The following is a 16941-nucleotide window of genomic DNA, read 5'->3' on the forward strand; positions in this document are numbered from 1 at the left end:
GATTTTAATACCTACTCCAAATTTTTCTTTTGTTTCCTTTACTGCTTGCTCAATATACAGATTGAATAACATCAGGGACAGGCTACAACCCTGTCTCACTCCCTTCCCAATCACTGCTTCCCTTTCATGTCCCTTGACTCTTATAACTGCCATCTGGTTTCTGTACAAATTGTAAATAGCCTTTTGCTCCCTGTATTTTACCCCTGCCACCTTTAGAATTTGAAAGAGAGTATTCCAGTCAACATTGTCAAAAGCTTTCTCTAAGTCTAGAAATGCTAAAAACATAGGTTTGCCTTTCCTGAATCTTTCTTCTAAGATAAGTCGTAAGGTCAGTATTGCCTCACGTGTTCCAACATTTCTACGGAATCCAAACTGATCTTCCCCAAGGTCGGCTTCTACCAGTTTTTCCATTTGTCTGTAAAGAATTCGCGTTAGTATTTTGCAGCTATGACTTATTAAACTGATAGTTCAGTAATTTTCACATCTGTCAACACCTGCTTTCTTTGGGATTGGAATTATTATATTCTTCTTGAAGTCTGAAGGTATTTCACCTGTCTCATACATCTTGCTCACCAGATGGTAGAGTTTTGTCAGGACTGGCTCTCCCGAGGCTGTCAGTAGTTCTAATGGAATGTTGTCTACTCCCGGGGCCTTGTTTCGACTCAGATCTTTCAGAGCTCCATCAAATTCTTCACGCAGTATCATATCTCCCATTTCATCTTCATCTACATCCTCTTCCATTTCTGTAATATTGTCCTCAAGTACATCGCCCTTGTATAGACCCTCTATATACACCTTCCACCTTTCTGCTTTCCCTTCTTTGCTTAGAACTGGGTTTCCATCTGAGCTCTTGATATTCATACAAGTGGTTCTCTTATCTCCAAAGGTCTCTTTAATTTTCCTGTAGGCAGTATCTATCTTATCCCTAGTGAGATAAGCCTCAACATCCTTACATTTATCCTTTAGCCATCCCTGCTTAGCCATTTTGCACTTCCTGTCGATCTCATTTTTGAGACGTTTGTATTCGTTTTTGCCTGCTTCATTTACTGCATTTTTATATTTACTCCTTTCATCAATTAAATTCAATATTTCTTCTGTTACCCAAGGATTTCTACTAGCCCTCGTCTTTTTACCTACTTGATCCTCTGCTGCCTTCACTACTTCATCCCTCAAAGCTACCCATTCTTCTTCTACTGTATTTCTTTCCCCCATTCCTGCCATTTGTTCCCTTACGCTCTACCTGAAACTCTGTACAACTTCTGGTTTAGTCAGTTTATCCAGGTCACATCTCCTTAAATTCCCACCTTTTTGCAGTTTCTTCAGTTTTAATCTACAGTTCATAACCAATAGATTGTGTTCAGAGTCCACATCTGCCCCTCGAAATGTCTTACAATTTAAAACCTGGTTCCTATATCTCTGTCTTAGCAATATACACTCCTGGAAATGGAAAAAAGAACACATTGACACCGGTGTGTCAGACCCACCATACTTGCTCCGGACACTGCAAGAGGGCTGTACAAGCAATGATCACACGCACGGCACAGCGGACACACCAGGAACCGCGGTGTTGGCCGTCGAATGGCGCTAGCTGCGCAGCATTTGTGCACCGCCGCCGTCAGTGTCAGCCAGTTTGCCGTGGCATACGGAGCTCCATCGCAGTCTTTAACACTGGTAGCATGCCGCGACAGCGTGGACGTGAACCGTATGTGCAGTTGACGGACTTTGAGCGAGGGCGTATAGTGGGCATGCGGGAGGCCGGGTGGACGTACCGCTGAATTGCTCAACACGTGGGGCGTGAGGTCTCCACAGTACATCGATGTTGTCGCCAGTGGTCGGCGGAAGAAGAACGTGCCCGTCGACCTGGGACCGGACCGCAGCGACGCACGGATGAACGCCAAGACCGTAGGATCCTACGCAGTGCCGTAGGGGACCGCACCGCCACTTCCCAGCAAATTAGGGACACTGTTGCTCCTGGGGTATCGGCGAGGACCATTCGCAACCGTCTCCATGAAGCTGGGCTACGGTCCCGCACACCGTTAGGCCGTTTTCCGCTCACGCCCCAACATCGTGCAGACCGCCTCCAGTGGTGTCGCGACAGGCGTGAATGGAGGGACGAATGGAGACGTGTCGTCTTCAGCGATGAGAGTCGCTTCTGCCTTGGTGCCAATGATGGTCGTATGCGTGTTTGGCGCCGTGCAGGTGAGCGCCACAGTCAGGACTGCATACGACCGAGGCACACAGGGCCAACACCCGGCATCATGGTGTGGGGAGCGATCTCCTACACTGGCCGTACCCCACTGGTGATCGTCGAGGGGACACTGAATAGTGCACGGTACATCCAAACCGTCATCGAACCCATCGTTCTACCATTCCTAGACCGGCAAGGGAACTTGCTGTTCCAACAGGACAATGCACGTCCGCATGTATCCCGTGCCACCCAACGTGCTCTAGAAGGTGTAAGTCAACTACCCTGGCCAGCAAGATCTCCGGATCTGTCCCCCATTGAGCATGTTTGGGACTGGATGAAGCGTTGTCTCACACGGTCTGCACGTCCAGCACGAACGCTGGTCCAACTGAGGCGCCAGGTGGAAATGGCATGGCAAGCCGTTCCACAGGACTACATCCAGCATCTCTACGATCGTCTCCATGGGAGAATAGCAGCCTGCATTGCTGCGAAAGGTGGATATACACTGTACTAGTGCCGACATTGTGCATGCTCTGTTGCCTGTGTCTATGTGCCTGTGGTTCTGTCAGTGTGATCATGTGATGTATCTGACCCCAGGAATGTGTCAATAAAGTTTCCCCTTCCTGGGACAATGAATTCACGGTGTTCTTATTTCAATTTCCAGGAGCGTATAATCTATCTGAAATCTGTCAGTAACTCCAGGCTTCTTCCATGTACACAACCTTCTTTTACGATTCTTGAACCAAGTGTTAGCTATGATTAAGTTGTGCTCTGTGCAAAATTCTACCAGGTGGCTTCCTCTTTCATTTTTTAGCCCCAATCCATATTCACCTACTACATTTCCTTCTCTCCCTTTTCCTACTACCGAATTCCAGTCACCCATGACTATTAAATTTTCGTCTCCCTTCACTATCTGAATAATTTCTTTTATTTCATCGTACATTTCTTCAATTTCTTCATCATCTGCAGAGCTAGTTGGCATATAAACTTGTACTACTGTAGTAGGCATGGGCTTCGTGTCTATCTTGGCCACAATAATGCGTTCACTATGCTGTTTGTAGTAGCTTACCTGCATTCCTATTTTTTTATTCATTATTAAACCTACTCCTGCATTACCCCTATTTGACTTTGTATTTATAACCCTGTATTTGCCTGACCAAAGTCTTGTTCCTCCTGCCACTGAACTTCACTAATTCCCACTATATCTAACTTTAACCTATCCATTTCCCTTTTTAAATTTTATAACCTACCTGCCCAATTAAGGGATCTGACATTCTATGCTCCGATCCGTAGAACAGCAGTTTTCTTTCTCCTGATAACGACGTCCTCTTGAGTAGTCCCCACCCAGAGATCTGAATGGGGGACTATTTTACCTCCGGAATATTTTACCCAAGATGACGTCATCATCATTAACCATACAGTACCTAATGTTGTATTGAAGTTAAAATGAACTGTCAAGATCTCTCCATAACCGTAATAAGCAGTGCAAAAGAGGGCAACAGAACTAAACACAGACCCAACAGAAAGACCAGAAACAGTAGTGCATAAACAGTTCTTTACAGCTGCATCTCTAAGAATGGAATTCTGACTTGAACCATAAAATATCATCAGCTCCCAGTCTACAGGCTCAACAGCAAGAAGTTGAAGCTATATCAGTGTTATAGTCCTTGGTCTCTCAATCTCCAAATGGCAAAAGGAAAAATTGTACTAGATAGTACAACACACTTGATTTAAAGAATGTCTTAACTGATATATGTCAAAATGCACTCTGTTTAAACAGTAAATTATATTTACAATAATTAACCAAATGAAAGTTCAGTTTTGTGTGTAAATAGACACTGACTGCAGTAGTGGAAATGAAAATGAGTGTTCAGCGACGTGGGCTGGGAGGCCCCTTCGGGACAGGTCCGGCCGCCTTGGTATAGGTCATGGGGATGAAATGATGATGAGGACAGTACAACACTCAGTCCCTGGGTGGAGAAAATTCCCAACCCAGCCGGGAATAGAACCGGGACATCCAAGACAGCAATCTGTCACGCTGAGCACTCAGCTAGCGGGACGGACACTGCAGTAGTGATAGACAGTTAGTGGGAGCATTTGCAAAGAAATACTAGGTGTGTTGGAAAAAGCAAATTTTAGATAAGAAATTACATTATGAACCCCGACTTCCCATGTGTTAGTAAAATATAAATATTTCATTAATATGACCTCACCACCGGCTAGAAAGGAAAATTTTTAATTCCATGTGTCAAAGATTAGATTAGATTCAATTGTTGTTCCACAGACCCAAAAATGAGATGATTCTCATGGGTGTGGGACATGTCAGAAAGTATATCATAAAAAAACATAGAACATCTGAATATAATACTCACTTCCCTGGTCATTTGTCAGGAGACTGTCAAAATATGTGAACACATCACAGTAAACTGGAACTGTTAACACTTACAGGATTAATATACTGTCAGAATGAAACATAGTTCTGCACTTTTAATAAATTTATCATACACAAAATACATAATCTTGACTGTTGTGCAGAGTGGTGTCAAAACTGTACATAACAGACATTTTTACTTAAGCTGGACTAACATTCCCTGTTAAGATATTCATCTATGGAGTAGAAAGAGGAGCCTACCAAAAAGTTTTTCAAATTCTGTTTAAACTGTGCTTTATCTGAAACCAAGTTTTAATGGTTTCTGGCAATTTGTTGAAAATGTGTGCTCCTGAATACTAGACCCATTTTTGGTCCTACAGTGACGAGGACGGCCTAAGTCACATAGAGATGGAATTAATAATGTGGAATGATGGTATAACAACATTTAAAATAAAGGAAGTTACCAGGAAACTTGCTGAATTACAAAAAATATTGTCATATACTTGGTATCTGACTTCAAATATTACTACAGCAAAGAATTTCTGCAGGTGTTGAAAGCATGAGTTCAAAAGGGACAGAATAGCATTTTGGGAAACATAAAAAGAATAACAGCAAGGATTTTCCTTACTTCAAGGCATGAACAGAGATAGTCAGAGCCTTGGCAGTTGATCCAGTTCTAGGTAACAGTGAATGGCAAAGAGAACACTCCTATATGATTGGTCATCAAGTAAATGAGAAAAGGTAATGTATGGACAGTTCACATGTGTGAGATCTGATTCTGGACAAGATGGAGACTAGTTTCAGTCTGTGAAGGCCTCAGAAATCAAGAGAGGAGAAACCTATAACTGCAGATGCTATGTACATAGCTGGCCAGGTTATAAGAGTAGTGTTGTGTGTAGTACACTTAACAGCTGTCAAATAGGAGGTGCTATTGATGGCTTGTTTGAAGTGAACAGAAGATTTGGAATCTTGTGCGTTAATTCCACATTCCATAGACAGCTGGCATGATATTTATTGAAACAATGTAGAATGGGTCAATTTACATGCTAGCCACACATTATTTGTTTGTGTGTATGATTACATGTTGAGCATTTGCAGCTTACTAAACAGCAAAGGGGCTCAATATTAATAAAAACAAACATATTATTCTTTAAAATTACTTATATTAGTAGTGAAAAATATTTAAATTTAACAATAGTAAACACAAATGATGTGGAAGTCAAAATATAGGAAAAGGGCTAGATGAGCCAAGAAGGATCATGTAAGACAAATGAGTGAAAAGGGGTAAAAAAATTGGGAATCATTGCTGTGAATGAAGTTGGTAGATCATCCTAAATGGAGGGAAAAATTTTAATTTTTATTTAAGTGCATTGTATGAATATTTGACTTACATTTCTTGTGCTGGTATTCGATAGCCGCCCGAAGATTAAATGACTCTATGAGAGCTGTTTCATGGAGAGTAAGTGTGTTACCCACACTTCGTACTTCAATCCCTTCTGTAGCCATTCCAATGCTCAACTCTGGGTGTTCTGTGATACCCCTTTCTATAACATTAGCTGAAAATACATTTTGTAAAGTGATTTTAAGATACGTGACAAAAAAGGAAAATAAATTATTTCTAAACTCCAACAAAGTCAAGTCAACAAACTAATTAGCTAGGCATGCACAAATGCAATGTGTCACATAACACAAATACGGAAAATCATTGCACAACTGATATTAAAATTCATTAAAGATATAAAAAAGTACTTTTATTTATGGGTGAAGTGTGATCAATGTGAACAATTGAAATACAAAAATACTAGTGAGATCTCTTTAATATTTCCCCTTTAGTAATGTTAGCTTCCCATATCACCAAACGACAATCATACGATGTGAAAAGGAAAATATGCTTGCTTGAGAGATGCAGAAAATAGTTATTGTATATTTTAGCTGACAATGTCCAATCACTCTTGGTATTGTTGTTGACAGCTCAGCTGTTTTTCCTGGCAACTGCAACGAAAAACCTATGTTAAAGCAATCAATTGCTTAACACACACCACTGTTGAAATTCAGCATCAAGTTTGTTAGATTACTGGCCAAGTTGTAAGGTAACAGGGGATAATATGCCCATACAGCAGCTTTGCTAGCAATGGAAATATCTGCTATGGAGAAATGGGTGGGATGTGAAAATCTCAAACACAAGTCAATACATTTAGACTCATCTTTCCCTGATAAAGAGAAGGCAGCATTCAGCAGTTTCAGGTGGTTTAAATTACTTGGTTACATAATTGCATATAATTACTGTACATGACTTTGCACTTAAGTAAATGACGTAGGGTGGGCTTGTAATGTGAGTCCTTGGATTTGCTGGATACCTAATCGCTGAAATAGAAGTCATGCAAAAACAAGCTCTTCCAAGTAGTTCGTAATTTAAATTTAAAGCATAGCGGCAGAAATAATATGTCGGGCTGATGTACTTCAATCAAAATGTTTCATAGCAGAGTTAAGTTATAAGGATGTTTAGAACAACTGCAAAGTAAGTCATTATTTTATCATGAAGACATCATTCAGTTTCAATCTTTGTAGTACCAGACAAGTATTTTTATGTCTCATATTTTGTGCAAAGACATCATTAAATGCAGGGAGAGGGGTGAAACTGTACCAAAACATGGAGTTATTCCTAATTATGTAAATCTGGTAACATGTCATAAATTAGTACTGATTTTAAGTTTCCATGCTTAAGAATAAAATTATGTATTAAATGCAGAGAGAAAATAGTGTAATGTAAAATCAACATGAAAGTACTTGTTTTGTGTTTTAATGAGCATTTGTAGTTCCGTTGCATGAATTATAAAATTATATGGTGATAAATGTGTGTAAAATTATATAATGTATTTAGGTTTAAGTATTTAAATCTTATAAAATTGTGACCGAATTGTGGCTATGTTAAGGAATTATTTTGATTAATGTAGTGTCACGTGACCCGACTCAGGACTAGGGATATGAGCGTGAAAGTGGGTGTTTTGGTCATTGACTGTTGTGGTGGTCAGTTCAGAGCGGCAAAGTGCTGCGAGTGTAAGCATGGACACCAGTGTATGCTAATAAACTGTGAAGGAACAACGTGAAAGTGTGTAGGTGCGAGACAATAAATCATGTGTATGAATTGCACCGATTATTATTTATCCAGATCGGATTTATTTGTGAACTTTAATTTGCATGGCCACAACATTAGAAGTGTTTTATTTATTTATTTATTTATAAAAACGTTTCAATCTGAACTTGTATAGTGTCCTCATTTTGCGTGATGTTGTTGAATAGACAACTGTGTATTCAATTCACTGCTGTTCAAAGCCTAGCCAATATATGACTCAGTATTAGGGGCGCAAATGCAACCGTTCACTACCAACCCCCTTTGCAGATGAGCCACGTGTAAAATAGGCAGTGAATGAGCTTGAGTACAGTTGCATAGTGCTATAAGCAATGCGACAATGCTCCTGAAAGAAAGCTAGTCCAGAAAGATACGCAGGAGAGCTTTTGTGACATTTAAAATAGTTGGATAGAGATACTGGCAGAAGTGAAACTGTGAGGGCAGGTTGTGAGTTATGCCTGGATAGATCAGCTGGTAAGAGCATTATACATGAAAGTCAATGTTCTGGTTGAAGTCCTGGTCCAGCACACAAATTTAATCTGAGAAGAAGTTTCAATAGAATGAGAGGTGTGTTGAGAAGCAGTTCAATGATTGCAATAAATGTTTCCAGACATACATGTTTTCTTTTCATGTATGGCTCCAGAGAAACTTATCTTATGGATGATGTAGTAGTAGTAGTAACAGTGTTCATGAGACTACAAAGAAGATTTTAAAAGATGCAAATCATCTTAAGGAACAGCTCATCAGGAAAGATACAATGTCTATGTGTGACAAGATTGTATGAATGATACTGTGTGATATACAATGGGTGAAAGTTTTAAAGGAAGGCATTGGTTTTGTTGGTGGGTGAAGGACATAATGTAGACACAGATTTTTAATTGAGCTGTGAGTGGTGGAAGTCCAAGAAAGTGGCTCATTAAGCTGAAAATGATATGATGATGGAAAAGAGTGTTGAGATTGATAAGAAATGACAAAAGAGCATCTCGGATTTTTCCCACATCATGAAAATATTGTCAATGAATCCAAAACAGATGAGATATCGACAACACAAATTTTTAATGAAATTTTGAATTTCTGAAGATTCGAAATTTCATATCTTATATTTATTACAGCAAAGTACTGCACTTGAATAAAATCTTCATACTGTGCTCTTAATATGCATTTATAATACTGTAATATATATAAGCAATTTTTATACAATGAATTGTGATCTTGTACACTGAAAATGGCTTTTGTTGTATAACATGAATGACAAAATACTGTAAATTTTTCAGCATTGGGTGCAGGATTTTGATGGTCCCTGAAGAGAGTTCTGAAAGAGGTCTTACCATTTTTTTATGCTTATGTGTAAGACATTTTCCCTGTAATAGTATTCATAGAAAACAACTTCATTTCAGAGATCTTTGTCCTTGTACAAGTAACAAAAGAAGTAAATTTCAAATAATCCTGATATCTGTGGATATCTGTGATCACCAAAAACAGAGACTTTACATACTTGCCTATGATTAAGAAAGTCATTAAATATTCTGGCACATAAAACTGTTACTGTCTGCCAGAAGGTAACAAATTAGACAAATATGTAAACTCAAAACACATTAAAAACATAAAGTATTAACTGTACCTTTTATAAATTATCTTAGTATCTCCTATATAACTTGCTTTTTAGTTTCCTACCATATAATGCACTTGCGAATGCATTTAGGTAAATCATCAGAAGCACTGGAATAACTGACATAACTACCAAACTAGCATCATTTTTCAATAGTGACCAAGACAAGGATGGAAAAAACTACCCAGTGATCAGATAGCTGCATGTAACAAAAAAATTATTCTAACAGGAATCTTGTTATGTACATTTAACTACCTTAAAATAAATTACTCTGAACTAAATTGAACTGCCCCTCTAACATGTTTTACATACCTCTACACCTCCCTATTTAAACTATCACAAGTCTCAGAGGTCCAAATTATCCTTTAAAAAAAAAACCTGTCTGCATTTTTATTATGTTCAATGTACACAAATTGGGCAAAAATATGGAAATACTGTGAGAAACACTTGAACATATCCTAGTCAATCCTGCAGATTCCACTGTTGTATTTGACCATGAACAGCAACACTGCAATGTTCTGAACACTTTGTGAGGGCCAATCATAGTCAGAACAGTGATCTGTCTGGTCGTGAGTAATATCTCAGAGCTAAGTGTATTCAAAGGTGGGAAAATTTTTGGTGTTTGTATGGAGATGCTCACATAACTCGATAGATTAAGTGTTTGATGTTTCAAGAGGCACCATAGTGAAGATTTTGAAAAGGAAAGTTGCTACTCACCATATAGCAGAGATGCTAAGTTACAGATAGGCACAACACAAAGACTGTCACAAATAAAGCTTTTGGCCAGTAAGGCCTTCATCAACAATAGATGACACACACATATACACACCCATGCAACCACAAGTCACACACATGACTGCAGTCTCAGGCAATTGAAACCACACTGCCCAGTTGCCTGACACTGCAGTCATGTGTGTGGGTTGCGTTTGCGCGTGCGTGCATATGTGTGTGTGTGTGTGTGTGTGTGTGTGTGTGTGTGTGTGTGTGTGTGTGTTTCCTCTGTTGCTGACAAAGGCCTTACTGGCCAAAAGCTTTATTTGTGACAGTCTTTTTGTTGTGCATATCTGTTGGGGGTTGTTTTGGGGAAGGAGACCAGACAGCGAGGTCATCGGTCTCATCAGATTAGGGAAGGACGGGAAGGAAGTCGGCCATGCCCTTTGAAAGGAACCATCCCGGCATTTGCCTGGAGCGATTTAGGGAAATCACGGAAAACCTAAATCAGGATGGCCGGACGCGGGATTGAACTGTCGTCCTCCCGAATGCGAGTCCAGTGTCTAACCACTGCACCACCCCGCTCGGTTGCATATCTGTGGCTCAGCATCTCCGATATATGGTGAGTAGCAGCTTTCCTTTTCATAATATTGTTATAGTACATCCTGGATTCTCCATCGTTTGATTCATATTGAAGATTTATAACATACACAAGGAAAGTGGAAAAAATCATCTATTAAGTTACAATGCAAATGAAAGTGTGTGTTCAACGATTGTGATATATGGTCACTGAAGAGGATTGTGATGAAAAATAAGAGGACGACAGCTGCAGACATCACTGCAGCATTGCATGCCACACTCACAAAACCTGTCAGCATCAAAACAACACAAAGGGAGCTCCATAAGCAGGGAATGGTAGGGTGAGATGAAACTCCAAAACCTCTCATCAGTGATACGAATGCCTCTAACAGGATAACATGGTGCTGAAGCCATAAGACCTGGACTATGGGGCAACAGAAGAAAGTCCTCGGTCAGATGAGTCTTGTTTCACAATGTTTCCAACTTTTGGCTAAGTTTACATCCCAAGAGAGAAATATGGCAGTGGTCTGGTGATGACTTGGGCAGCCATACCATAGTATTCCATGGATCTCTCAGTTATTCTGCAAAGTCGCATTACTGCCAAGGATTATGAGAACATTTTGGCTGATCAGGTCCATCCCATGGTATGATGATACAATGTTCATTCCCCAAAGGTGATACTGTGTTCCAAAATGACAGGCCCCTGGTTCACACAGCTCATATTGTCTGGGACTAGTTTTGTGAGCACAAGAATGAATTACTGCACCTCCCCTGGTTACCACAGTTACTAGATCTCAATATTATTGAGCCTTTGTGGTCTAGTTTGGAAAGAAGAGCACACAACCACTATCCACATCCATCATTGTTACCTGAAATTGCCATTATTTTGCAGGAAGAATGGAATAAAATTCCCCTGAAAGCAAAAAATGACACCATTCTGTGCCATAAAATATTTTATTTGCACGACTTGTTTCAGACACTGTCCATTTTCAAGTGCATGTAAGAAATATACAACACCCCATAATACAAGAGAAATGAAAGCCACATAATTGCACTGGATGTAACATTAAACATGATAGTTAGCTATAGTAACACATCGAATATAGTTATATGACTTTCAGATTTTTGGTCTCTTCTTTTATTATGGTGTGCTGTATGTTTTTCAGATGCACTTGTGAATTGACAGTGTTTGAAACTAGCAGCACAAATAGAATATTTTAAAACACAGCCTGGTGGAATGATGTCATTTTTCAAATTTACTTAGGCTATTGGTACCACCAAAAAGAAAATGACCCGTTGAAAACCGTTCAGGACCTGTATTTATCCATTGTGAGATGACTGGAAGCTGTTTTGAGTGAAAATGGGTTTCATACACTGTAGTAGGCATGGTAATGTGTTGTGTTTTGGGTGTTTCTATATCCCCCCCCCCCACCCTCCCACCCCTCCGTCTACCCTCCATGTAGATTTTTCTAGCATTTTCACATTACTCTTACCTCAACCGTCCCACCTTTCCTTCTACTTTTTAATGCTACTCACTCTACCCCATTTGTTTTTCAACTGTCTTTGTCTGCATCCACATTCCTGCTGTCCCATGTGCCCAAATCTCTTTATCTCTTTTCTCCTGTACATAAATGGAATTCTCTCATTTGTTCTCTTTCTCCAGATTCATATGGGTCTTACTACACTTGGAAATCTCACTCTCTCTATGCTACACTCCATGGCTCTTACCTTCAACATTATTTTCCTAATCCAATTACACTAATTGCTATCAAAATAGTCACTGCCAGAAAAATGTTAAAACAACTGGAGGGTCTAGGAGGGGGGAGGGGGAGGGAGGAGTCATACTGAAAGAAGACATTTTGATGGTCTGCAGGAATAAGTTGTACCAGGTTTAAAAATGCTAAACAAATCAGGACAATAGAAGATATGACTAAAGACAGGGGAAGATGAAAAGAATTTCAAATATGAGAACTAATGCAAGAAATAAATAAATACCAGGACTAAAGATGATAGAAATAACATGGAATTAAGCGTATCATAAATTAATAAAAATGAAGTGTATAAACATTTTGGAGCACATAAATCCAGTAGAAGTAAAATATGCAAGGTTTATCAACATTTAACAGTGCATGCAGAATGGCAGAATTATAAATGTATGTGTATGCTGCCAGAAAAGAAAGAGATATATATATATATATATATATATATATATATATATATATATATATATATATATATATATATATATATATATATATAATTCTGGAAAATATATGTACAAAAGGAATCTGGTAAAATCAAAACACAATAATAATAATAATAAAATATAATCCCTGGCTGGGAGATAAGGGAAGGCTGGTACATATGGAGGGCAGGTAGGAAATAAAAAACCATCTGCAGACCAAAATGACAACCAAAATACAAGCTGCATCTTAATTGGAGCAAGAGACAGTATGGCCAGTATCCATTCACAAGGAGGTGCAGCAGTGAACATGCTCCAGGAACTCACAATCTCTGGTTCTACACCATTATGACTTGTTAAAGTAAAGACAAAATTACCTTGGGTGGAAATCCATCCACTACAATGTGCCACCAAGCATTCGGATTATGAGGAGCTTGGACTTATACAAAAAAGCAAGCCAGAGTGGGATGGTAAACTTCCACAAAAGGCACACACTTAATTTGCACTTTCAACAGACACTTATTCAAGCAGGAAAACGACACAATCTCACAACAGAACTCACGCAGCAGAAAATCCAAATTCTTGCTCCGCAAGAAACATGCTTCACAGATTCAGAAACAATAGACTAATTACAGAAACTTCAAAAATGGAATAAATAAGAAAATCGATGCAGGAGCAGCACTATTTGGCTTGGGCTTCATAGTAGATGAAAAAGTGTTGGATTCGGTAAAAGATGTGAAGCCCATCAACAGCCAACTTATGAAATGTAAGAGTCAAACACAGTGGAAGACTACCTTGCCTGCAATTTCACCAATAAGAATGGCACATGACTTGAGTTATGCCAACAAAACAATCTAAAAATCAAGTCAATCTCACTTACAAAAAAGGCAAAAAAACAAAAACAAAAAACATAGCAATCACCCTTCCATCATTTAGGAGATTTCAGACTGATCATATAGCAATACCATGTGACTATTTATTTAGAAACATTGAAAAAATCCTTACATGAGAAACTAGTGCAGAAATGTTACTATTCAGTAGAAGAATTCATAAATGACAACCTGAAAATTCGAGCAGGAGAGAGCAAGTACTTAGGCCTGTTATCTTAAAAGTTTGTTACTTCTGAAGAAAAATTATTAACTGCATAATTAAGTAATTATTCAGTTCTTTATATTATATTACTGGTATTACAAGGAAAATTATAAACCAGTTTTTGTGTTTTGATGAGTCTCCTGTACTTTTAAGTCAATGGCTTGAAATTGTATGTTATGAGACAATTAACTTCTGCTTCTGCTTCTACTTCTACTTCTGCTACCAAAAAGAAATTCATGATGTGTACGTATGTAGAGGTGCAAACATCAATTCAGATCATTATTTAACCAGAACCAAAACTAAATTCACACTGTCAACAGGAAAGCACTGGTGATCCCAGAATTTGATCTACACAAAATCAAAGACCATCAGATAACAGAAAAATGAGCAGAACAACCTGCAGATGATCAGGACAAATTTCAAATTATAATCACCAAAACAGTGAAAGATCTGATCCCTTTTCGCAAAAAACCAAAACATTCTTGGTGGAATCAAAATTGTGAGAACGCACTAGAAGAAAGAAGAAAAGGCATTTCAAAATTATAACTGCAATAAACCAGAAAAGACACAGAAGAAATTCCTTAAAGTTCACAAACAAGCATCCAAGATTTTAAGACAAAATAAATGAAAATATGTCAATGAGCAGCTGGAGTCAACTGAGGACAGCTTCAAAAGTTACAACACACACAATTTCTATAAGACCTTTGCAAATTAAATCAAAGGGTACTCACCACAGAACTTCTGCTTTTGAAAACGATGTGGTAAATTAGCCTTGAGAAACAAGGAAAATTACAAAGAACTAAGTCACATATTTTTCACCCTTTTAAACTGTTCAGAACCCAAAGAAAGATTCTGAAAATACATCCAGAAATTACAACAGAAAGTTCATCCCCACCAACTCAAGAAGAAGTTTATTCATACATCAAGAAATTCGAAAACAACAAAGCATCAGGGGAGTACGGAAATGTAGCTGAACTCTTGAAAAATTTTAAGCCCAAACTCACTCAAAGAAATTAAATTAATAATCTGAAACATTTGGCAAACCAATATGATCCTGGATGACTGGAAGATTCCTCTAATCCATCCACTGCATAAAAAGGCAAAAAATGAGATGTAAACAACTATAGAGTGATTTCCTCTTACTGGTCACCTACAAAATCCTAGCAGCTTGTCTCTTGAATAGAGCCTAAAAGCAATTAGTACTCAAATTAGCAGAATATCAAGCAGGATTCAGACCAAACAGGCCATGCCAAAACAAATTTTTAAACTCTAAACCACACTCAAAATGTGAGCCCTCAGACAAAACCCTCTAGTATGCACATTTTTAGATCAATAGGCAGGCCTTCACTATCCCAAATTTCAGAAGAGAGGGGACTAGATCCCAAAGCATGAGAACTCATAAAACCTAACTGGCATGAAATCAAAGTAAAATTTATGAGGTAAATCTCAGAACCTTTTACATTCAAACGGGGGTGAGACAAGGAGATGGACTCTCTCCTATTCTGTTCAATGTCATCCTAGACAAGGTTATGGAAGAATGGGAGAAATAACTCAAGAAGTATGAGATTGGGAAGACAATACTACTTGGATTTCCTGAAAACATTCTCTACAAACCAGACCTCACATTTGTAGATGATCTTGCAATACTTACAGAGGACAAAAAGACTGCCATTAAACAGCTTGAGGTACTTAAAGAATGTGCAGAAGAAGTAGGGTTACAAATCTCATTTGAGAAAACTGAATTCTTATATTCAAAGAAAGAAACCATGAGCCTAAAAACACAATACAATAAAATCAACAGGGCCCCATATTTTAAACCTCTCAGAGAATTCATCCAACTGACAGGCCTTGAAAAGAATCTAACAGCAAAATCACCTCCAAAATGTCTAACAAGCATTACGGTTAGTCCAAAACCTCTACAACAAAAAATCCATGGCAAGACCAACAAATTGAATAGTCCTCTACCCAGGTGAAATACTGACACCTAAATAGAAAACACAAACCTCAAGAAATCAAAAAAGGAGAGTGAAAGATCATTAGGAAAATTTTAGGAACAAGACACACCCAAGATTATTACACGCTATAATCAATCAAAACCACAGAAAAGTTTTCAAAGATTGAAACTGACATTAAAAAAAAAAGCGAATGAAATTCTTTGGACATCTCAACAGACTACCAGAAAAGTGATTGACAAAAAGGATAATAGACAATGTAACATCACTTAAGATCTCAACACTTTGGCTGAACGAAATTCAAAATGACCTCAAGAATGCAAACATAAAACCAACCAACTTTTAGAATGAGACACCTTCAGACACAAAGTAGAAAAATTGGAAGTTGCATCAGAGCAAACAAAACAAAAACAGAACAGATCAAAGCGATTGGAAGAACGTAAACAACCTAAAAAAAATTCGACTGAATTACTTGCTTAATATCTTTCATTTATTGGGAGAATTTGCAAATAATAATAATAATAATAATAATAATACTGTGTCATCCAGTGGCTCAGGGGGTAAATATCAGAATATGAATCCCAAGGTCTGGGGGTTAAATCCTGGTTTTTTACTGTCACTCATTGTTTCTTTCAACACTGCGAATGATATGGTCTTGTAAAAAATTCCAAGTTGCACCATGGTTTAAAGTCTACATTAAGCTATAAGGCCCCAAACAACTGATTGGTAAGTTGAGTCAAAGTTCAGAGGACGACAAGAGCATACCACCTCCAATAGGGCAAAACCTTAAAAGGTAATACACTGTTCAAAATAACCTTTGGGTCGGCAACTGTACCTTAAACGCAGTATATTCAGGAGGAAGCTATCAAATTTAAACTTCACTTGTAACAGTTATGAGTATAATAGAAAAAGAAGAGTCACAGGCTTCTACTGACATTACTTGAAAATGCATTACAGAAAAAGATGATGAGAGTATGTATGAAGACAGAGATTTTCAGTGATTTGACATAAAATTGTGAGTCATTGCAAGACAATGGAATTAGGTAGAAACTAACAAAGGACTTCCTCTTTCTTCCCTTTCTCTGTGTGAAGGAACACTTGATAATGAAAACTTCAAATTATTCTGTCTT

The 16941-nt window shown here is 38.3% G+C and overlaps 1 protein-coding gene across 3 annotated transcripts in view; it reads right to left on the reverse strand.

Annotated features, from left to right (window-relative positions):
- Window positions 1–16941, reverse strand: part of LOC124795048 (tetratricopeptide repeat protein 30A) — a 184878-nt gene that overhangs the window by 110491 nt on the left and 57446 nt on the right. For all 3 annotated transcript variants that reach the window (XR_007016639.1, XM_047258838.1, XM_047258839.1), the window contains one exon: window positions 5948–6112. Coding sequence is in view for 2 of the 3 variants with exons in the window: in XM_047258838.1 (XP_047114794.1) it covers window positions 5948–6112 (165 nt within the window). In the remaining variant the exon portion in view is untranslated. The remainder of the gene's footprint in view (window positions 1–5947; window positions 6113–16941) is intronic.

Source organism: Schistocerca piceifrons, chromosome 4 (assembly GCF_021461385.2).
Source record: "Schistocerca piceifrons isolate TAMUIC-IGC-003096 chromosome 4, iqSchPice1.1, whole genome shotgun sequence".
NCBI lineage: Eukaryota > Metazoa > Arthropoda > Insecta > Orthoptera > Acrididae > Schistocerca > Schistocerca piceifrons.